A 24,827-nucleotide genomic window follows, 5' to 3' on the forward strand; every position below is an offset into this window, starting at 1 on the left:
AAACCAATAAGAAAATGATAAATAACCCACTTGGAAGTCAGGCAAAGGATATGAATAGACAGTTCACAGAAAAGAAAGTCCAGAAGGCCAGCAAACATGAAAAGATGTTCAAATATACTAGTAGTCAGAGAAATACAAATTAAAGAGTGAGATATTTTATACCCAAAGACTACAAGAATTAAAAGTAATGGTACTGCTTATTGATGATAGGATCGTAGTGTTTCCATTCCCCTCATCTTTAGCATCAGAATCCAAGTCATCTTTGTCACTTTCCCTTCCCTGGATTCCCTTACAGAATTATTACCAAGACTTTAGTCTCTCATTCACTCCTTTCCCACTCTTGCCCTTATTTCTTGCTTAGGTTATTTTGATAGCTTCCAAACTCTAGTGAAATCTTGTGTTTTTTCTGTCTTTCACAATCTTCTTAATAATATAATTTGAAAGGGTCTGCAGAACTAAAATCTTTGTTTAACCTATTTTGACAGATTGTGTTTTCCAAAGTTGGCCACAACAATAACTCCCATACCACATACTATTCATATGATATGATACTTCCCTTATTTAGAGAGGTCCATTTTGCTCCCCTTGCATATTGGTGAGCTTGTGGCTAATATAGAAGTAATGCTGTGTGACTTCTGAGACTAGGTCTTAAAAGGTGATGCAGTTTCAGTCTGTTCCTCTTGAGACAGTTGCTCTTGGAACCCAGTTCTCATGTTCTGAACAAGCCCAAAATAGTCCATGTGGAGAGACCATACAGAGTGGACATGTATAGATATTCCTGGCCAGCAACCTATCTGAAAGCAGCATCAGTCATCAGACATGTGAATAAAGATACTTCCAGAGGACTCTCACTTCCAGAAGACTCTTGCCCCCAGTGAACATATCACACCCACCAGTGACCACAGGAGAAGCAAATAATAATATTAATAATAATAAAGATAAATAAAAGAAATAATAACATTAAAAACCATAGTACAGCCCTCATTGAGGGCAGTGGGAGAGGAGGGACTGCCCGGAGTGTGGTCCTTGCCTGGATTTTGACACAGCAACTTTCTGTAGTGAGCACTTTGTATGAATTGTGGACTTCCTTTTCTCAAGGTGTGGGTATTTATTCTGTAATCTGTCTAGAGCACACATTGAAATCCAACTTCTAATAAACATAATGGTGCATTTCCCACCCCCCGCCCACAGTAAAAAGTCTCCTCAGCTAAGGCCCCAGATATTACAGATTAGAGATAGGCTATTCTTGCTATGCCCTTTCTTAATTCCTGACCCACAGAATCCATGAGTATAATAAAATGGTTGTTTTAAGCTACCAAGTTTTGGGATAATGCAACAGGCATAACTAGAACACCCATATAATGTATATAATCTTGGTGTTTGTGACTAATGACAGCTATCTTTCTTCCTATCCAATCTATATATATTTATTTCTCTTCTGTGTCTTATTACATTGGCAGAGACCTCAAGTACACTGTAGAATAGAAGTGTTGACAGCAGACTTTCTTGTCTTGATGTCAAACTCAGAGGTGCTTTTAGTATTTCACCCTTAGTAAAATATCTGCTGTAGGTTTTGTTGTTGTTGTTGTTTTTGCTGTAGGTTTTTTATAGATTCTTAGGTTCTGTAAAAGATAATCCCTCTATTCTTTTTTAAGAGTTTTTCATGACTGTGTTGTATTTTATCAAGTGTATTTTCTATATTTGTTGAGATGATTATATATCTTTCTCCTTTATTCTACTAATGTGTTACATTGATTACATTTTGAATGTTTAAACAACCTTGCATTTCTGATTTATTCACAATTTGATTGTCGTGTATAACCCTTTATGTATCACTGAATTTGGTCTCCTAATATTTTGAATAGAGTTTTTGCATCTATCTTTCTGAGAGAGGTTGTCCCATATGTTTCCTTTCTTATAGCCCTTGTTAGGTATTATACCAAGGTTTACTGGCCTCATAAAATGAGTTGATAAATGGACCCTCTTTTTCTGTTCTCTGGCCAACTCTGTAAGATTGGTATTATTTCTTCCTAAAGTGTTGACTCTCATCTGGACTAAGAGTTATGAATTCAATGTCTGCTGGATATAGGACTATAAAGATGTTTCTAGCCTTTTTGTGTTTGTTTCAGAATTTTCCCACCTCAAATTTATTGGCATAAAGCTCCTCATAATATTCTTTTATTATCTTTTTAATGTCCATACAATCTGGAGTGATATCTTCTCTTCACTTCTGATATTGGTTATTTGTGCCCTTTTTCTTGATGTGTCTTCTCAGGGGTTTATTTATTTATAGGTCTTTTCAAAGAGCAAACTTTTGGCTTTGTTAATCTTTTCAAATGTAAACTTTCTTTTCCTATCCCATTAATTTCTATTTTTTGTTATTTTACTTTTTCTATTTTATTTATTTGGATTCATTTAGTTTTTCTAACTCCTTAAGATAGATAGTTAGATCCTTGATTTCCAGCCTTTTTTTCCTACTATTTTAGAAAATATTTTAGAAAGTATTTTAAGACTTTAAGTTTTCTTGCATTCATGCCTTTGTCTGTATCCTATACATTTTGATATATCATATTTTCATTATTTGTTTCATTATTGTTTAGTTCTAAATTGCATTGTGACTTCTTCTTTCCCTCATCAGTTATTTAGAAGTATATTGCTTAATTTCCAAAAATTGGCAGATTTTCTTATTATTTTTGTTATTTATTTTTGGCTTAATTCCACTGTGGTTAGAGAACATTCTCTATATTATTTCAGTTCTTTGAAATTTGTTGAGTCTTGCTGTATGGCCAAGTATATGGTCAGTTTTGGTAAATGTTCCATGTACACTTGAAAAGGATATGCATTTTGCACTTATTTGGTATAGAGTTCTATATATGTCAGTTATGTTGACTATGTTAACATAAATATTAATTATGTCAATCAAAATTTATATATTTTTATTGATTTTTTTTCTGTGCTCATTCTATCATTCTAAGAGGTGTGTTAGAATCTTTCACTATGATTGTGGATTTGTCTATTTCTCTTTTTACTTCTCTCCCCATACAATGTTGTTACAATATTATTGACCATAATTCTTATGCTGCATATTACATCCCTGTGACTTATTTATTATATAACTGGAAGTTTGTACCGCTTAATCCCCTTCACCTATTTCACCCACCTTCCTACCCACTTCAGGATCAAACTTAATTTTAATGTACTTTTTTTTTTTTCTTTTTGCGGTACACGGGCCTCTCACTGCTGTGGCCTCTCCCGTTGCGGAGCACAGGCTCCGGACACACAGGCTCAGCGGCCATGGCTCACGGACCTAGCCGCTCCACAGCATGTGGGATATTCCCGGACCGGGGCACGAACCCGTGTCTCCTGCATCGGCAGGCGGACTCTCAACCACTGCGCCACCAGGGAAGCCCTAATTTACATTTTAAACTAAAAAAACCTCTCTAACTTAAAACAACTCCTAGACTCACTTCTATTATATACCAAACATTTAATATACTACAGAGATCACCAGCATGTCAAAGTTTGCTACCAGCCTAATTAAAAAAAAAAAAAGAACTTGGAATAAAGCTTCCGCTGCCAATTTTGTATGTATTTGTACTTCTTATATTGTATTTTGATAACAATTACAAATTTTGTATCTCTTCCCTGGGCCTTTAAAAATTTGATCTGCACTTGTCTAGTCACTAAATACTTTACAAGTAGGTTTAGTACTATGCCCAGGAGTACCACTAATTAATTGCCAGTCAAAGTGCAGATACATGCAGAGTGTATGCTCTGCTTTGTGTAACTATGGGACAATAACACAGGTCACAACTTATATTTGATAATAATATATATGAAATTTTTCTCATTTGAAGAAGTTTCAGCAGCTTATCTGCCTTATATACATGATAAATAATACAAGTTATTTTTAGATTTTGTTTGTGCTTTAACTTTGAAAGGAAAGTATCTTACTATCTCTTTTTCAAATGTAATGTAGTTTCATTGAAGACTACCTGGACATTGCAGTGAGTTTAAAAAAAATTTTTTTTATCATGTGCAGTTCTTACATGATGGATAAAGTAGAATTTTGAGTAGCCAAAATAAAATGCAGACATTACTTGGATGCTAAAGCTGAGTGAGGGACTCATTTGTAGTGATCAAATGCTGCTTTTCAGTTTTGTGTATTGTCTAGGTTTGTATAAGATTTAATTGGAAAAAATTCTTTTGCTAAATAAAGTTAGAAACCCATTAATATAAGCAGATGAACACCTATGCTTAGCTGAGTAAGGATTGCCTAAGTTGTACAGATTATATCTACACTGTACACATGGTTTTTATCCAGGCTAAGTCTTGCTGCTTATCAAAACTGATCATTAAAATTGCTTGTAGGTGGCGGCTGAAGGCGGGGCCATCAGCCTTTAATAATATATATTAGAACACATTGTCCTGTCTTAACCTGCCCATTGTTGGCAGCATTGAATTATCTTGGGTTCTTAGATAAGGAAGAAAGTAAAGTTTTTCTTTACTTTTTTTCTTTGGCTGTGTGAGATTCAGAAACATAAGAGTGAAGTAAAATTAAAAGATGCTTTACAAATACATACATTAACTCAGTGTTTCTCAGTTGTATTTTACTTGAAGTGTTTTAGAGTTGTTACTTTTTTGTTTTCTAATTTTCATAGACTGTTTAAGTTTCATATCTACTTGCATTCTCATTAAGTTTGTGGCTAATCAAACTCCTAAGATGTCATTTACTTTGAAGTTAAGTATTTATGAGTTGAATACAGTTAATAACTTTGGATTCTCTTGTGGTGCAAATCTTAAATTTAGCCAGTGTTCCCTCTGTCAGCGCTCTAATTTAATACCGTGTATAACAGTTAAATCTAATATTGTTTCTAACACTTTACAAATGTCATAAGACCTTTATAAATGTACTGTATTTTGTGATAGTTTCAAAGATTGGGCTACAGTGACGTTTATAAGTGAACTAAAAATCAATCCACAAGAAAAGGTGAGATGATACTTTTATTTATTTAGTCCGTCAGTATATTTTTAGTATAATTTTGAAAGGAGCCCCCACTTTTTAAGTGAAAACTTTTCATTCCAGATATTTTTCCAGCCTTGGCACTATTGACCTTTTGGGCTAGTGATTCTTTGTTGTGGGCACTGTCCTGTGCAGGGTAGGATGCTTAGCAGCATCCCTGGCCTCTACTCACTAGATGCTCGTAGTAACACCTCCCCTGATACCAAGTTGTGACATTGAAAACTATTTTTATTTATTGCCATATGTCTTCTGGGAGCAAAATTTTCTCTGGTTGGAAGTCACTGCTCTAGAGAGACCTCACAGCCTGAGCACGGGGGTGAGGGGACAAGTGCTCCAGAAATCTTCTGAGAGGGTACATTGAAACCAAGGGAGAAATCCTTCTTCCTGCAGTGTCTCTCTTCCAGCACACTCTTCAAGGTTAACATCATATCAGTTGGCAGAGGAAGAATATTTAAAAGACCCAGATCCATTTTTCCAGAGAAGGCAATGAAGGATGAATTTGGAGGCAATAAATTGATAAGTTGCACAAGGGGGAAAGCATTCCAGAAGTGGTGGCAGAGTAAAACCATTAGCAAAGGTATAGGAGCAGAAAAGCATGAAGACACTGAGGAAATGCAGGGACAAGATAGACCAGAGTACAAGCTTGGCATAAAGTGGTAAGAGGAGAAAAAGCTTTAAGGGTACTTACAATCTAGACTCTAGAGGGCTCTGAATGAAAGGAGGATAGTTGAAGAGGAGGCTAGGAAGAACAATGAAAGTTTGGGACATGGTCATATTGATAGACACAGGGAAGGCAGATGCGGAGGTGGAGGGGTAATATAAATAATTTGGGACTGCATTTTTGCACATATCTTGATTATTCAGAAAATTGTAAATGATGTTATCTCATATTCTGTTTTCTTCCACCTATCCATTTCATAATTTAATAATGTAATGCTTTAATAATGTATTAAAATATACTTACAGAATTTGGGATGAGAGGATTAATAGAGGAAAAAACTCAGAGCTCATCAAGGAGTTCACTGCCCCTCTTTACAGTTCTATCTGAGAGAGTACAAGGGCAGCCATAGCCTCTGTATTTTTTCACCAGACTTCACCAGGTGAAGGTAGGGGGACTTCTCTCACTGGTAGAGCATATAGCTATACAAGAATTCCAGCAGAGGGAAAGTGGAAGTTAGCCATGGATATTGTCAATTTAGACTGGAGAGGAGAGTGGTGGGATTTTTGTTTTGATTCACACTCCTCTGTAGTCTTTAATTTCACCAAAGACATGCCCCTCTTTCTCTCTTCTCTTGTGGTTTAATTTTTTTTTCAGTCCTGTAATCTAGAATAGCTGAATAGTCATATATCTCTCATATCTCTTTGTGACATTTCCTTCTAGGTATAGTGAATTTTGTCTTTTTTATTCTCGAATATTGTCTTTGGCTCAAAGTTTTATATTTTAATGACTCTTCATATTGTTCTTCTCCCCTTATTTAGAAATGGACTCAGAAATCAAGGAAGAAATTCCTGTGCACGAGGAATTCATTCTATGTTGTGGAATTGAAACCCAGATTCTAAAATGTGGGCCCTGGACTGACCTCATTAGTGATCAAATTGCCAACAGGCCTAAGCTGCTTATTTTCATTATTCCTGGTAAGTTTAAAAATCTGGATGAGAAGACTGTGTACAGATACTTGTAACTATTTATGATTTTAAGAGAATTTGATAAATATAAAAATCCTTATAGAAGGAAATAGAATCACTCAAACCATTGATAACAACCACCCTTGATACTTCAGTGGCTGGATGTTTTGTTTGTCATCTATGCACTAATAGTATATATATTATATACATTTTAAAAATCACAATGTATACCATAAGTAGTTTTATAATCTGCTTTTTAAAATTTCTTAACAATATTTAGAATAATTAGAACTTTATCAAATAATATTTTTTGACAGTTTTTAAAATAATTTTTACTGTCTCATTTCAAGATGATTATAAGATTATGGTAGAACATATATTTATTCTGGGATTTGTCAACTGGGTCATTTGTGATTTATGCTGGATCAGTATCAATAGAATGTTAGGGGAAGATGCTTGATTGTAGGTATTCGAAGCACTTTTTAAAAATATGAGCTTGAAAAATATATGTGCGTGTATATATATATATCAGCCTAAAGGTTGAAAATGAAACTGTTAATATATATCATATTATATCATCTCATGTACATAGCTAGGCCTATGGGGTATTATGATTTCTTTCCTTGTACATTTTTGTTTGTTTTCCCTGGATTAATGGTTGTCCCTTTTATTTGCTTAGTTTTCTATGTTTCAATTGGTAATTTATCCTAAAATTATTCTCAAGAAGTGAAAAAAACTTCTCATTTTTTGAGTAATAGGGTTTCTGTTTTGTTCTGGTTTGTTTTGGGGGGGCTGTCCCTCCCAGAACTCTGTGTTCTTCGGCTCCAGTCTAAACTGGTTGCTCTCTAGGCTTCTTACACAGGCCATCCTGGGGACTCCTTTCACTTTTCTCCTGGTTGGATTCCTTGTTTCCTGGATCCCGTATTTTTTTTTCTGGGTTTATTCCCTTGTTTTTGGTGGAGCATACCTTCTAGGAGCTTCCTGAGAAGAGGTGTATGGGAAGTAATCTTTTACAGTTCTAGCATGTCAGAAAACGTCTTAGAGTTCTAGGTTGGAGATCGTGGTTTCCTTAGAATTTGGAGGGCATGTTCATTGTTTTCCAGGGTTCAGACTGTTTTTGAGAAGTCTTGATATTATTCTGATTTTTTATCTTTTGTATGTGAAGCTCCCCCCCATCCCCCAGCAAAAAAATATTTTAGATCTTTTCTTTGTTGTAAGATTCTGAAATTTTATAGTCAGCCACCTTGGTATGGCTGTTTTTCATACACTGGATTTTGGTGGACCTTTTTAAGCCAGAAACTTAACTTCAGTTCTCAGAGCTCTGTGTTCTTTCTTTTTTATAGTCTTCTGTTTCATGTGTTTTTTGGCTTCCTGCATTGTTAGAGTTTTTGCTGCATTCCTTTTTCTGTTTCTATTAGTGTTTGTTTTTCCTCAAATGTTTGATAATCCTTGACTACCCTTTCATTTTGAAGAGAAGATGTAAAAAATTTATTGGAAGCTTGTATTCAGGGGTGGGGCTTGTCCACAGGTATGCCTAGGGTGACCAGCCATCCTAGTCTAAGGGGTGTTCCAGGACACATGACTTTCGGTACTAAAACCATGACAACAGGATGGGCAAAACGGAGTGGTTGGTTACCTTAGGTAATCCTCACCTTAAGGTGATTGGGTAGGGACCCAGCATTTCATTGGAGGATTTCCAGCTTTCAGTATCTGTAGCTGTTTCTTGGATTGTTCAGTTTTCCAGGAAGGAATCTTCCAAGTATCCTATTTGAGGAATGGAAGCCTGTCTGCTAATGTTCAGAGCTGAACAAGGGAGAGGAAGTTGGAGTTTCAGTGTTTCTTCTCAGTATAGTGCTTTTGTTCTCAACTGGGCTAAGACTTCTGATCCAGAATCTCTCTTTGGTTTAACCTGTTCTGAAAATAAACTTCCAGTGTTCTGCCATGATGTAACAGTCTTTTTGGAAAGCAGTCTGTCAGCATCTATTAAAATTAAAAATACAGGGACTTCCCTGGTGTCACAGTGGTTAAGAATCCACCTGCCAGTGCAGGGGACACAAGTTCGATCCTTGGTCCGCGAAGATCCCACATGCCGCAGAGCAACTAAGCCTGTGTGCCACAACTACTGAGCCTGCTCTCTAGAGCCCGTGAGCCACAACTACTGAGCCCGCGTGCCACAACTACTGAAACCCATGTGCCTAGAGAGCCTGTGTTCTGCAACAAGAGAAGCCATCACAATGAGAAACCCGTGCACCGCAACGAAGAGTAGCCCCTGCTTGCCACAACTAGAGAAAGCCCGCGTGCAGCAACGAAGACCCAACGCAGCCAAAAATAAATAAATAATAAAAATACATATGCTCTGCCAATAGTGAGGGAGAGTTTGAAATTATAGGCATGACAAGTGCTATTAGATGAAGTAGAGATTTGGAGGCAATGGTGGAGTGTGGGATTGAGAAAATAATTAGAAACATTATCTTGGACTGGAGAAGGAGTATCTTTCTGAGGGTAGAATGAACAAGGTGACGTTGGTTACTGAAATGGAGAAGTGTGAAGGTGTGTCAGAGGAAATAAAGTAGTTCCTGCTCCTGACCTCTGTTTTCTCTGTTAATTAAGAGTTGAGGTGATCTGTGGAGAGTAAGGATGGCAGAGGGTGGATTGGGGCCTTAAGGAAATTGGTCAGCATTGAAAATAGCAGATATGCAGGATGAAAGGAATTATTGACCAAAAACAAGTAGATAGATTTTGAGCAGGGCTGTGATCAAATAGCAGGTATATTGGGAGTGAGGTCTAAAAGGGTCAAAGATTGAGCTGGAGAAGGGCTATCAGAGTTAGGATGCTTTGGATGTAAACCATTTCTGGGTAATGAAAAGACATAGGCCTGTCATTGTTACCGTTGTTGTCAGGTTCAGCAGCATCACCTAAGAACCTATTACAAATGCAAGTTTTGGGACCCTATCCTAGGTCTTCTGAACTGGAGACTCTAGGGGTGGAGCATCTGGGTTTTAAGAAGCCCTCTAGTGGATTTTGATATGCACACCACTGATCCAGGCTGTGGCTACTGGAATTAGTTGCTTAAATTGGATATAGGTGAAGTTCTTTGAATTTGATCGAGATAATGAATTATGGGACAAAGGTGTTGGCTCAGTCAGGCCTCCCAGATTTTGCAATCACCTAACTTACGGAATGGCAAGTGAAACTGACATTTAAGGGTCAAGGTTTTCAGGGAATGTGTGAGAATGACGAGAAAGTTGAAGATGGAAGCAGATGGCTTCGATCTTAGAGGAGGAGAGCTTCTTACAGTAGGATGAACTATAAGTGGAGCAAACAGCCCACTCTCTGCTTCCCCAGTCAGAGGTGTTTTCACTCACTCATTGGTATTAGGTGCTAGGAGTGGTGTGTTGCAAAAGCCTTTGCTCTCATTGAGGTATATGAAGTGTTAGAGAAGAGTGAGGTCTCTTCTGCAGGGCCTTGAAAGGAAGAGAGTTCAGCATAGGGGAGAGCCAGGTTTAAGATACGGTGAAGAGATAGAAGGAGCATTCATTGAAGACACTGAGGAGAAAGGGAGGTTTAAAATACTTGTTTTTTAATAGTGTCATTGTTTTATAGTGGCTTTGACATTTTCAGATCATTTTGTTTCCTGGTGTTCTTTTATGTTTGCCCTTCTATTCTCCTTGCTGCCCTTGGCCCGTTTCCCTGGGCTTTGTGCAAGCTGTAGGCTCTTGCTGCTCTTCAGTTTAATTGTATTTTATTTGGGGAGCTAGTCCTTTTATATTGTGGGGAAAATTAGGATGACAGTATTTCAAAGATCGTTCAGCCACTATAGACCTCATGTTTGGTCCACCTCTGTTAGACTGACGTAACATTTTATTTTAAATCACTTTTTTTTAACATCTTTATGGGAGTATAATTGCTTTACAATGGTGTGTTAGTTTCTGCTTTATAACAAAGTGAATCAGCTAATCCCCATATCTCCTCCCTCTTTCGTCTCCCTCCCACCCTCCCTGTCCCACCCTCCCTCTCCCACCCCTCTAGGTGGTCACAGAGCACCAAGCTGATCTCCCTATGTTATATAGCTGCTTCCCACTAGCTATCTATTTTACATTTGGTAGTGTATATATGTCCATGCCACTCTCTCACTTTGTCCCAGCTTACCCTTCCCCCTCCCCGTGTCCTCAAGTCCATTCTCTACATCTGCGTCTTTATTCCTGTCCTGTCCCTAGGTTCTTCATAACCATTATTTCTTTTTTTAAGATTCCATATATATGTGTTAGCATGCGGTATTTGTTTTTCTTTTTCTGACTTCACTCTGTATGACAGACTCTAGGTCCATCCACTTCACTACAGATAACTCAATTTCATTTCTTTTTATGGCTGAGTAATATTCCGTTGTTTATATGTGCCACATCTTCTTTATCCATTCATCTGTTGATGGACGCTTAGGTTGCTTCCATGTCCTGGCTATTGTAAATAGAGCTGCAGTGAACATTGTGGCACATGACTCTTTTTGAATTATGGTTTTCTCAGGGTAAATGCCCAGTAGTGGGATTGCTGGGTCACATGATAGTTCTATTTTTAGTTTTTTAAGGAACCTCCATACTGTTCTCCATAGTGACTGTATCAATTTATGTTCCCACCAACAGTGCAAGAAGTTTCCTTTTTCCCCACACCCTCTCCAGCATTTATTGTTTGTAGATTTTTTTAAACATCTTTATTGAAGTATAATTGCTTTACAATGGTGTGTTAGTTTCTGCTTTATAACATAGTGAATCAGCTATACATTTACATATATCCCCATATCTCCTCCCTCTTGCATCTCCCTCCCACCCTCCCTATCCCACCCCTCTAGGTGGTCACAAAGCACCAAGCTGATCTCCCTGTGTTATGCGACTGCTTCTCACTAGCTATCTATTTTACATTCGGTAGTATATATAAGTCCATGACACTCTCTCACTTCGTCCCGGCTTACTCTTCTCCCTCCCTGTGTCCTCAAGTCCATTCTCTACATCTGCGTCTTTATTCCTGTCCTGCCCCTAGGTTCTTCATAACCATTTTTTTTTAAGATTCCATATATATGTTAGTATACGGTATTTGTTTTTCTCTTTCTGACTTACTTCACTCTGTATGACAGACTCTAGGTCCATCCACTTCACTACAAATAACTCAGTTTCATTTCTTTTTATGGCTGAGTAATATTCCCTTGTATATATATGCCACATCTTCTTTATCCATTCATCTGTTGATGGACACTTAGGTTGCTTCCATGTCCTGGCTACTGTAAATAGAGCTGCAATGACCATTGTGGTACATGACTCTTTTTGAATTATGGTTTTCTCAGGGTATATGCCTAGGAGTGGGATTGCTGGGTCACATGATAGTTCTATTTTTAGTTTTCTAAGGAAACTCCATGCTGTTCTCCATAGTGGCTGTATCAATTTACATTCCCACCAACAGTGCAAGAGGGTTCCCTTTTCTCCACACCCTCTCCAGCATTTATTGTTTGTAGATTTTTTGACGATGGCCATTCTGACCAGTGTGACGTGATTCCTCACTGTAGTTTTGATTTGCATTTCTCTAATGATTAGTGATGTTGAGCATCCTTTCATGTGTTTGTTGGCTATCTGTGTATCTTCTTTAGAGAAATGTCTATTTAGGTCTTCTGCCCATTTTTGGATTGGGTTGTCTGTTTTTTGATATTGAGCTGCATGAGCTGCTTGTAGTATTTTAAATCACTTTGCTCATACACATAGCAAAATTAGTTCATCACTTTTAAGTTAGTAATGATAATGAGGAATTATTTATTGGAAGCCACAGGTTGAGGAGCTTTTAATTTAGTTTCATCTTTTCCAATGAACTTTTGTTGTAGAATTTCTGCTAATAGCATCCTTGGACTTCCTTTAAGTAGTGAAATAAGCAAAGGGAGGCAGTATGAGAACTCACTGTAGAACACAGTGAATCATTATAATTCTCAAGTGGTCATATGGGGATAATGGAATCATGTGGCATGTCTTGTGTTGTGAGTACAGTGATTGGAGATGGAGCAGACAAGGCTCCATGGAGAAGCCCAAAGTTCTGTCCACATGACAACCTTCTCTAGATGCCATGCCACATTAACTTGATATATGGAAGTCTTGTCCCCTACAAGATTAACTAGAAGGCATAAGTCTACCAATTGCAATGTTAAGTGGTTAAGGGTTTATTAGCAGTCAGGGTCTAGAGATGATCACCACAGCTTCTGTTATACGTTGCTTAGGCATTTCACTATGTGTATGTTCAAGCATGTGTTTATAACACCTTTTGATATCCTTTGATAAAATGTATAACTTGCATTTCTGTATTGGAATGCTTTTGAACATCTTTACACCTGGAGATAGATATATATACATACATATATATCTGATTTTAGTTGTATAAACAAGACCCTTTTAATTTTCTCTGTGATCTCCTAACCAGGAAGTTTAGTTCATGGTTCATAAAGTGTAACATAAGCCATAACATTTAAGTGGTGAAGTATGCAATGACATTTAAATGTTTTGCATTATATTTTCTACCTCTGTCTCTGTTATAAGTTGGAACTCCATGTTACTGGCCAATGTGGACTCTCTTCAGGAGCCAAACTCTTTATTACTTGAGGGCCTTTGCACCTATTCTTCCATCCTAGTATTCTTCTCCCTCAAATCTTTACATGGTGGATTTCTTCTCATCTTTTGAGTTAAGCTAAATGCCACGTCCTCAGACATTTTTCTCAGGCCATCCTAATCTTGTCCCTTCTCTATCATATGATCCTGTTTATCTCCTTCATAGAAATTATCACACTCTTGAACTATCTTATTTATCTACTTAGTTATGTGTATATATTCTCCTACTAGAATATAAATTACAAAAAAATAGCTAAAAGAATACAGTAAGTCCCCTACATACGAACAAGTTCTGTTCTGAGAGCATGTTTATTAAGTCCAATTTGTTTTTAAGTCCAACAAAGTTAGCCTAGGTACCCAACTAACACAGTTGGCTATATAGTACTATACTGTAATAGGTTTATAATACTTTTCACACAAATAATACATAAAAAACAAACACACAAAAAAGAAAACAGTTTTAATCTTACAGTACAGTACCTTGAAAAGTACAGTAATACAGTACAACAGCTGGCATACAGGGACACATTCGCGTCTTTGAAAGTTCACAGCTTGAAGGTTCATATGTAGGGGACTGACTGTATACAAAAGAAGCTATAGTACTGAATGGAATAAATGGACATGGAGTAGTTGGCATTATCATTTACTTCATGGTGATAAAACAGTAAATCAGAAAGTTTAAGGGGATTTGCTTAAGATCTTACAGTCATTAAGGGAAAGAACTCAGACTTAAACCCGGAGATAGAGAGGAAAAGTTGTTTTTTAGCAGTTGCATTATCTAGTAGTCATTCATCTGGTTTTATGTATCCTATCATTGCAACTATTGTGTCTAAATCATGTAGTTGTTATCTTTGGATTCTCCTTAAAGTTAAACCAGTTTAACACTCTCTACATCCTAAACTTACAGAATGCTACATGTTAAATCTATTCAACTTAAAAAATTAAAAATTAAAAATGTAATAATAATTGTAGTAATAATAGCAATGGTAGTAGTAATGATAGTAATAATAACAATGGCTGTCCACTCATTATCCTTGGTGATAATATCAGCTACTTTATAGCGCTGTTGTAAGATTAACTAAAACAAGGTATGCAGAAGATCCTAGACTAGGTACTTTTATGTTCTTTTTAAAATTCAGTATTATTTACTTTTTATGTTCTTTCAGTCTTCAGATATTTATTGAGCACTTATCATTTGTATGATAACACTGGCAACACCTTTGGCAAGTTATTTAACCTCTCTACCTTAGTTTCCTCACCCATAAAATGAAAATAATAATAGTACTACCTCATGTGAAGACTAAATGAGTTAATATATGTAAAACACTTAAATACTGCCTGGCATGTAATAGGTTATAGTACTTAGAAGTGTTATTATTTTCTAGTCCTATGAAGAAAACTATAAAACTTTACTGAGAGACATAAAATATTTGAGTATGAGACATGACACATTCCTAGAAGGTTATACTCAGTAATGTGGAAAATATCAAATATTTCTAAACTTATGTATAAATGAGATAAAATTTCAATCAGAATTCCAAAGAAATTTTTAAAAATTGAAACTGTTGAAAATAATTCTAAGGGCCTACCAGTTACTGAAACATTAAAAAACAAACAAGCAAACAAAAAAACCACAATGTAGTAATCAAGACAGTATGGTGCTGGCAGAGAAGAAAAGGAAAAAATAAGTGGAATTATTTGGAATCAGAATTAGCAAACAAATGTAAGAATTCAGTATTGGATCAGAAGACATTTCAAATCCATGCAGAAAGAATGGGTAATATAATAAATGCTCTTGGGACACTTGGCTATTCACTTGAAAAGAAGCTGGATTACTGCTTTATACTTTACACTCAAGAATATTCCAACCGTACTGAAGATTTAAATATAAAACATGAAACAGTGTCATCACATCCACCATTGATGTTACAGTAACTCTGTGCTGATACACACCCTGTTTCCCTTCTTCTCTAGCTGCACAGCAGACAATTAATCAGCTGACCAAAGAACACATTACTGTATTTGAGGAAGTCTTCACCTATTTAACAAAGATGACACTAGCACCATCACAAAAAGGAATTTGGAACTTGAGTCACTAGGTCAGAATGCAACAGAAGCAAAGTAACAATAGGGGTGATAAGGCCTTCATATATTACCATCATGGCTAGACACTGATGACAAGTTTGAATAGCTAACATTTATACAGCAAGCAGTGTATTGAGCAGTGTTTAAGTATTTTACATATATTAGTTCACTTAGTTCTCACATGAGGTAGTATGATTATTATCCTCATTTTATGGACAAGAAAACCAAGGCCTGAGAGGTTAAATAACTTGCTAAAGGTCAAACAGTTGGTAAGTGGCAAAGTAAGAAAACCATTCCAGGCAATCTGGCTCCAGAGTCTATGCCCTTAACCACTTTGCTACATTGCTTATCTAGGAAACTAAAAGATATAAACAATGAAGAAGAAATCAGTAAAATTTGACAAGGATGGCAGAGGTTACATCAGTACAGCAAAACCCTGTCATGTAATTGCAAAGAGGAGAAAACCTAGCAGCATGAAGAAATAGATAAATTGATTGGAAAAATAGATATTGATGGAAATGGACTAGTATTTATGAAGGTGTTATACAGATGATGATTGTAAGATGAAAACCCCATTTCACTCTTTTCCCCCAAAGATGTATCAGATTTACTATTTTTAAAAAAGATCGTTTATTCATTCTGTCTCTTTATAGCAAGCCCACCTCAAAAATACCTTCTGTACATACACAAGAAAAATCTACATGTATTAGTTGGTGGTGTTTTCCCCCAAAGATCAAACTATACATCTCCACAATATAAGTACTTGTGATAAATGATCAGAAAACAGTTAGTAGACTCCTTAAAGTTTTCTTTGTGAATGATTGTGACACTGATTGGTTTTTGTGCAGCTTGGTAACTGATCATAGTCAAATCTTGAAGGGGCTGACAGGCAGTATTAATGATTTTAGACAATGCGAAACCACTGGAAGGTGTTTAAGTAGGGTACTGCTGTGATTCAAGTTGAGGTTTGGAGATATCTCTCTGGGTACCCTGAAGAATGGATTCCCAGGGGACAAGAGTAGATAGAAGACCTGTTAGGAGGCTGTTGTGGGAAACCCAGTGGGAAGTGATAACACTAATGGAGAGAATTGGACAAAGTTGAGATGTATTTTGGAAGCAGAGTTGACAGGACTTATTGATGAATTGGATGTGAAGAACAGGAAAGAACCAAGAATGACTCCTGCTGTTAGGACTTGAGTATTTAATTTATGATTGGTGCTTCCACTTTTTAAGATGAGGAACATGGAGGAAGAATTTATTTGAAGCAGTTGGAGAACAAAGCAGGAGCAGAAATTTTCTAAATGATAATTCCCAGACTTAAGGTATAAAGGATATTAAAATTGAGTTGTATGGGTAAATGTTACTACGTTTGTATAGTAACATATAGGGAAGTATAAGGAGAAATAGATCTTTCTTTTTCAGTCAGCACATTGTCTTATGTGAGTTTATTGCTTTGGTTAATCTAAAAGTCTGTTTCTTTTCTTAGGTAACCCAGGTTTTCCTGCCTTTTATGTGCCATTTGCAAAGGCTTTGTATTCTTCAACAAAAAGACGCTTTCCAGTTTGGGTTATCAGTCATGCTGGGCATGCCTTGGCCCCCAAAGACAAGAAGATTCTTACAACCTCAGATGGTATGTGTTTGTTAACATCTGCTTTCCTTTACAGTGAGTGGGTGTTCATATTTCTAGAAAGCCTGCTAAGGTTAGGAGTTATACCAGTGGAAACCTCCACTTGTGGCATTGGGCCCATGATGCCACATTCTGGTAATTTTAGGATTTGGGGGGTCAAATAATTCTGCAGGTAATTTTCTTTAAAAGTTTGGGCAGGGCTTCCCTGGTGGCACAGTGGTTGAGAGTCCGCCTGCCGATGCAGGGGACATGTGTTTGTGCCCCAGTCTGGGAAGATCCCACATGCCGCGGAGCGGCTAGGCCCGTGAGCCATGGCCACTGAGCCTGGGCGTCCGGAGCCTGTGCTCCGCAACGGGAGAGGCCACAACAGTGAGAGGCCCGCATACCACAAAAAAAAAAAAAAAAAAAAAGTTTGGGCAGATCAAACAGTTTGTCTAGGACTTGCCATCTGTATTTACCAACTAGTAACCAACTGTATGTTTATCGATCATGTACTATAGTCCAGGGTTGTATTAAGAGGAATGGTGAAGTAGTATAAGACGATGTGGTCCTTAACCATGGTTCCTACTCTAAGGAAGCTCTCATTCTCATGTTAGAGAGTGATTAAGTGATAAACTCTGGCCTGCTGATCATGTGGATACTTAAGGAGTAAACAAAGGAGAGAGTAAAAGAGTTTTAACAGCTGAGTAGAATTTGGAATTGAGGGGTGGAGGTGGGTGCCTTCTGTATAATAGGCAGAAGGATTAGCATAGCAGGAAGAGAGATTCAGTAGGTACTTGAGTGCTAGGCAGGGCCAGATTGGGAGGAACCTTGAAAGCTGAAGGGAGAACTAGGACTTTACATGGTAAATTTCTGGAAGCCTTTAAATGGAGGAAGTAGTACCACAGAGTTGCAAATTACCTGCTTCTAATTCATGAGTATTCTAGCATGTTCACTCTTCTAAAAAAAAAAAGTGAGATGAGAGGAAAAAAGAAAAACATAATTTCTGTGTGGGCATTCCCTAAGGGTTCCACTTTGTTAATCTGAAGTGGGAGAGAGGTGGCTATGGCTTCATTGCCTAGTTTGACCCTGGTTCTGGTATGCCTCTCCTATGGTATGAGCATCTTCTTATACTTATTGAGCATCTAATGATAGGGAAAACCATGTGTGGGCAGGGAGGGAGAAAGAGGTAGGTGATATGGGAACTTTCTGGACTAATCTGTTCAAATTTTCTGCAACTCTAAAACCATTCTAAAAAATAAAATCTGTTAATAAAAAAATACTGGAGGGCTTCCCTGGTGACGCAGTGGTTGAAAGTCTGCCTGCCGATGCAGGGGACACGGGTTCGTGCCCCAGTCCGGGAAGATCCCACTTGCCGCGGAGCGGCTAGGCCCGTGAGCCATGGCCGCTGAGCCTGCACGCCCGGAGCCTGTGCTCCACAATGGGAGAGGCTACAACAGTGAGAGGCCCGCGTACCGCAAAAAAAAAAAAAAAAAAAAATACTGGAGGTTTTTAATAATTTTAATATTTACATTATACTTTTTATCATTGTATTAGTCCAGACTCCCATAACAAAACCCATAAACTAGGTAACTTAAATAGCAGGAATTTATTTTCTTATAGTCTACAGACTATAAGTCCAAGATTAGAGTTTCAGCACAATTGTGTTCTGATGAGAGCCCGCTCCCTGGCTTTCAGGTGGCTGCCTTCTCTTTTAGTCCTCACATGACAGAGAGAGAGAGGGAGAGAGAAAGGGAGAGGGAGGGAGCATGATAGAGCTAGAAGGAGTGCAAGCCAGCAAGCTCTCTGGTGTCTCTTCTTATAAGGGCACTAATCCCTTCATGAGGGCCCCACCCTCATGACCTCCTCTAACCCTAATTACCTCCCAAACTCCCCATCTCCAAATACCATCACAGTGGGGGCAGGGGGGTTGTTCAACGTAAGAATTTTAGGGAACACAAATATTCAGTCCATATAATCATGAATGGGAATGTTATGTATTAACATTTTAAATCTAATCACAGGTATAGGTCAGCATATACATATGACATTGTACCTGAGCAATAGTAGAACATACAAATTATCTCTTAAAACATTTTTGCTAAATATTTGTTCAAGTTTTATTAGCTTCCCTTTGGTCCATCCTCAGAAGTATTATCTTACAGTTGTTAGAAGCAGGCCCTTTGAAGCCTTGATCCTGTTGAGTAGCAAAGGAAAAGTTTCTGTTCTAAGTGGCAGCTCCTTCCACATTCATGAACATCTGAAGGCAAGCTAAATTATAATAATTTTTTTATTTGAAGAAGTGGGTGACAATTAAGAGGTGATTCCTATTTTTATCCATGTCCTATTTTTGGCTGTTAACTGATACATATGGTCAGGACACAATGTAGTTATTGCAGAATTTAAGAAACGAAATCACCCTGTGCATACAGAGTAGGTAGAAACTCTTTGGTTCTGTAGTTAGCATGGGATTTGGTTCTCTTTTCTTTTCCCTCCTGAAGCCATAGCTCGGACTATTCATGTGTCATCTCACTGTGAACACCACAACTCCCTGGCTCTTGATCTCTTCTCTTAACTCTCACATATCGTGGTGTAGATCAGCTTCCCGAAATGTTAGTTCTGGTTCCAAAATCCTGTGTTAATTTTAGATTGACTTTAACATCAGATGCCAACTCTTGAGAATGGAATTTAAGCTTTCTTTTTTCCTAATTCCATTTACTCAATTTAATCTTTTTTGAGTACCTGCTGTGAACCTGCCTCTTTGCTAGCACTTATGGAAAAATACCTCTGTGCTTAAAGCAAATCTGTTGCACTTACATTGTTTATTATTAGGTTATCTCACCACCCAGACTTCCTGTGTCTTTCTTTTTAAGGCATCACATGTAAGATTACCTTTATCTTGGCTAATCTCCTCCTCTCTGTTAAAACAGTTTCCACTCTCAGTGATCAGGCCCTTGATAAGCAGGGTCATCCAGACTTTGTTTCAGCTCTTTAGTTGCTCAGATTTCTTCTACTACCACTTTCACCTACTGTATCTTTTTTATTTCTGTAATTATCTTCTATTTAGAATTATAAATTTACAGATTAAGTGCAATCCCTATATAAATTCCTACAAAAATTACAGCTGCATTTTTTCACAGAAATAGAAAAAAATGTCCTAAAATTTGTATGGAGCCACAAAAGATATCAAATAGCCAAAATAATCCTGAGGAAGAAGATTGAAGTTAAGGTTCAAAGGTGAAGTTATCACACTTCCTGACTTTAAACTGTATTACAAAGCTAGTAATCAAAACTGTATGGTAGTGGCATAAAAACAGACCAATGGATCAGAATAGAGAGCCCAGAAATAAACCCACAAATATAGGGTCAGCTAATCTTTGACAAGGGCACCAAGAATACACAATGGGGAAAGGATCGTATCTTCAATAAATGGTATTGGGAAAACTGGATATCCACATGCAAAAGAATGAAATTGAACTCTTATCTTATACCATACACAAAAATTAACTCAAAATGGATTAAATACTTAAATTTAAGACCTGAAACCATTAAACTCCTAGAAGAAAACATAGGAGAAAAACTCCTTGACATCGGTCTTGGCAATGATTTTTTTGGATATGACACCAAAAGCACAACTAACAAAGGCAAAAATAAACAGTTGGGACTGTATCAAACTAAAAAGCGTCTGTACAGCAAAGGAAACAGGCAACCAAATGAAAAGGCAGCCTATAAAATGGGAGAAAATATTTGCAAACCATATATGTGATAAGGAGAATTTCCAAAATATATAAGGAACTAATACAACTCAATAGCAAAAAACATTTAATAGCCTGATTTTTTAAATGGGCAAATTTTTCCAGAGAAGACATACAAATAGCCAACTGGTATATGAAAAATGCTCAACATCATCAGTCATCAAAGAAATGCAAATCAAGACCACAATGATATTATCACCTCACACCTGTTAGGGTGGCTATTCTCAAAAAGACAGAAGTTAACAAGTCTTGGAGAAAATGTCACTTGAGCAGTTATCTAGGTTACCCAAAGCTTTCTGAAAGGAAAAGCCTTCATGGGTGGGGGTGGCCTAGTTCCTTATCTGCTTGTTTTGCTAGTAGCTGGGTCATTACAGCTGGCAATATGTTTATTCAAAGTGGATGTCTCATCAATCAAAAGCTTAATGTCAGGCACTTACACTCAGTATGTGAGGTGATGCATGTGTTACTCAACCTGACTGTGGTAGTCATTTCACAGTGTATATGTATATTAAGTCATCACCTTGTACACCTTTAAAAACAGTCATGTTGTACAACCTAAATATATACAGATTTTATTTGGAAGTCATACTTCAGTAAGGCTGGAAAGAAAAAGGAAAATAATTTTTGAAGCTGGACCATGGGTACATGGGGGTCTATTATACTATTCTCTGGACTGTAGTGTATGTTTCAAAATTTCCACTATTAAAAAAAGGTTTTAAAGAAAGAAAAAGAATTATAGGATCTTAGAGCTAAAAGTATCTACCATATGATCCAGCAATTACACTCCTGGGTATATAACCAAAGAAAGTGAAAACACTAATTAGAAAAGAGATATGCATCCCAGTGTTCATAGCAGCACTGTTTACAATAGCCAAGGTAATGGAAGCAACCTAAGTGTCCTTCAGCAGATGAATGGATAAAGAAGATGTATATACACACACACACAGTGTTTTACTCGTCCATAAAAAGAATGAAATGTTGCCATTTGCAGCAACATGAATGGACCTGGAGTGTATTATGCTTAGTGAAATAAGTCAGACAGAGAAAGACAAGTACTGTATGTTATCACTTATATGTGGAATCCAGAAAGTAAAATGAATGAATATAACAAAACAGAGAAAGACAAGTACTGTATGTTATCACTTATACGTGGAATCCAGAAAGTAAAATGAATGAATATAACAAAACAGAAACAGACTCATAGATATAGAGAACAAACTAGTGCTTACCAGTGGGAAGAGGAATGGGGGGGCAACACAGAGGCAGGGGATTAAGAGGTACAAACCACTGTATATACAATAAATAAGATACAGGAATATACTGTACAGCATGAGGAATGTAGCCAATATTTTATAATACTTTTAAGTGGAGTATAATCTATTATAGAAATGTTGAATCACTATGTTGTACACCTGAAACTAATATAATTTTGTAAATCAACTATATTTTAATTTAAAAAATCAACCTAAAAAAAAGTATTTACATTAAATTCCATCTTGAACCCTTATTTTTCAAGGAAGTAAAGTAAGGCCCAACAGAGCTACATGACCTTGTGCTGGTGAGTGGTAGAACGCGGACAGGAAGCCAGCGCTTGTGATCCTGAGGTCAGTGCTCTAGTCCTGTGGTGGGTCATCTCAGGTGGCTGGTGCAAAGTGCTAGTGATTAGCCCTTCCACGGTCACAGATTGTACCCTGGTCTGTCACCCTTTTCCTGCTATGACTTGTAAGGGGGACAGGATAAATGGAGTGTAGATGAAACTATGCAACTCATGGCAAAATCTTGCCTAAATACCTCAAAGTGCCTCTTTTCATAGTGTCTTTTTCTATCTGTTTACGTGCACGTGTGTGTGTGTTCCTCTCTGAATGCAATTTACTTTCAAGCCTTTTACACTTAAAGACTAGGGTATGCTTTGAAAGGCAAGCAACTATTGATTACCTAGCAGTGAGAGATTTTGTGAAGTGAAACCGAATATACAGATTTTATTGCCTTGATTAAAAACGTCTATTTCAACAGCTATCACAGAAATGTGGCTGAATGTGAATCAAATGTATAGTATATACTTGCTTTACCTTGAAATAGTTTAAAAGATACATATTTATTGAGTTATTTCTTCATATATACCCAAAGAAATTCGGGGGTTTTAATACCACAGTTTTTCCTCTGTCAGGAAATTTGTACGTCTGCTTAGAATGTGCTTTGGCTATCTTATGTGGTATTGGAAAACAGAGATGTTAAAAGAATTCTTAGAAAACAGGCTTGTTTTAACATGCTAAATCTTGAAAAGCTACCAGTTTTGCTGGCCTGTTATCTTAACTCTGGCAAGAGAAGAGATAACCAAGGACAGGAGGAGCTAGGAAGTAGTGGAAATACCTCATAGTACTCATGAAGGATAATACCTCTCCTTTCATGGTGTTCAAACTCAGTGATGATTAGCTAACATGTCTTATTCCTATATTCTTACCTCAGTGAGAAAGGTCATCATAATAAAAGCTATATATTGAATTACCTAATGAAAGCAACATCCAACTCAGTTATCACAATAAGCTCTTAAGTCATACTTGAAGACAAAACAAACGTTGAGCAGAACATGAGTAGCAACTTTGAAAGTTGAAAATAGACTCAAAGAGTAACCCTGCATCAGGGGTTCTCAAACTTTGGCCGGCATCAGAATCACCTGGAGGATTTATTGAAACACAGATTACTCGATGCTACCTCCTGAGTTGTTGATTCACTACAAGTGGGGTAGGACCTGAGAATTTGCATTTCTAACAAGTTCCTAAGTAATACTGATGCTGCTGGTCCTGGTACCACATTTTCAGAAGCCCTGCCATAGATCTTCACCAGTAAACAATGGTGGGGAAAACCAGCAGAAAGTATCTATTGTGTCTGAATTTCTGAGAAATGTCTAATTCTTGTTTTAAATTGACATATTATTTATAACTTTATTTTGAGTATGCTTATTGCTTAGGCTGCTTGTGTGCTGTTGAGTTAATGACTTAGTAATTAGAGCCTGGGTCCTTTGCTACTAATGAGAACAGTGCCATCTAGAGGCATTAGCCCAAAGGGCCACCACAGGGCCAAAGGAAGCTGTGGTTTCTAGAGAGGGGTGAAAGGGCAACTCATCCATCATCCAGGATTTATCGACAACCTACTAGATTATTATGTGTGGTGCTACAGAGGTATACAAAGAAATGAAAATGCTGCCTTTTAGTGACTTTCCATCTGCGTTGTGAGTAGCCCAAAAGTTCTATAAAGGGCACATGGGGCTCTGAGCTTCACTAGTCCCCCCTATTCAACCAGAACAGTTCTGCCTTCATCCGTTTTACAAATTGAAGGTTATGTTTATAAATGCATGCTACAGTAGACTGAAATGGATAGGCAGGACAGATATATTATTCATCATCCAAGATTATTGTTCTAAAGTACAGGTTTTCTGACATGCAAAATATGGTGTGAAAAATATGTAATCATTGAGAGAAAAGACATAAGCTATAACCACACATCAAATGTTGAAAGTACGTTTTGCTTCATATTAGCACATGTTAAAATTATGAACAGTTGGAAGTAATATTCTAGTTGCACCACATTATCACAATCATAAATTGGGTATAATTGGGAGAACAGATGTTCACCAGTGTCAGAAGGAGGTGACTCAGGAAAAAAAGTGTGAAAAGAAAATTTGAGGAATTAGAAGTATAAACTCTTTCTGGCTTTGATTTACTATGGAGTCAGCTTACTTGATGGCAGATTCATTATCAACTATTTTGTCATTTGTTCCAAACGTGTAACAGAAAAGCTAGAAATCATAGTGGTTTAGTTTCAACTGGTAAAACATTACCTAAAAAAATTACATAGTCTTTCAACTAATGATGAATTTGCGTCATGTTTATCCCGAGAATCATTAAACCACTCCCAAAACTGAAAGAAAGAGAAAAACCAGTAGGGCTTTCTCTTGCCAGGACTCTGATTGGCAGAACATGGAGGCTACAGGGAACGACTAGATTGTCCCGAGGCAGGGACAGTTAGTCAAGTCTCAGGGCTCTCAGTCACTAGAAATAAGCAAGTAAGTCTCTCAGTAGGTAGGAAGAAGCAGAAAACCA

The 24,827-nt window shown here is 37.2% G+C and overlaps 1 protein-coding gene across 5 annotated transcripts in view; it reads left to right on the forward strand.

The window, feature by feature from the left end:
• Positions 1-6,504: 6,504 nt before the first annotated feature.
• LDAH (lipid droplet associated hydrolase) overlaps positions 6,505-24,827 on the forward strand; it is a gene marked incomplete at both ends in the record, with an annotated part of 81,549 nt that continues 63,226 nt past the window's right edge. For 2 of the 5 annotated variants that reach the window (XM_079720975.1, XM_079720978.1), the window contains 2 exons: positions 6,505-6,658; positions 16,853-16,996. In XM_079720975.1, coding sequence (XP_079577101.1) covers positions 6,505-6,658; positions 16,853-16,996 — 298 coding nt within the window. Of the gene's footprint in view, positions 6,677-16,852; positions 16,997-24,827 lie in introns of all 5 variants that reach the window. The other 3 variants (XM_079720976.1, XM_079720979.1, XM_079720977.1) reach the window with 2 other exon arrangements.

This window comes from Hyperoodon ampullatus (genome assembly GCF_949752795.1).
Source record: "Hyperoodon ampullatus genome assembly, chromosome: 15".
Taxonomy (NCBI): domain Eukaryota; kingdom Metazoa; phylum Chordata; class Mammalia; order Artiodactyla; family Ziphiidae; genus Hyperoodon; species Hyperoodon ampullatus.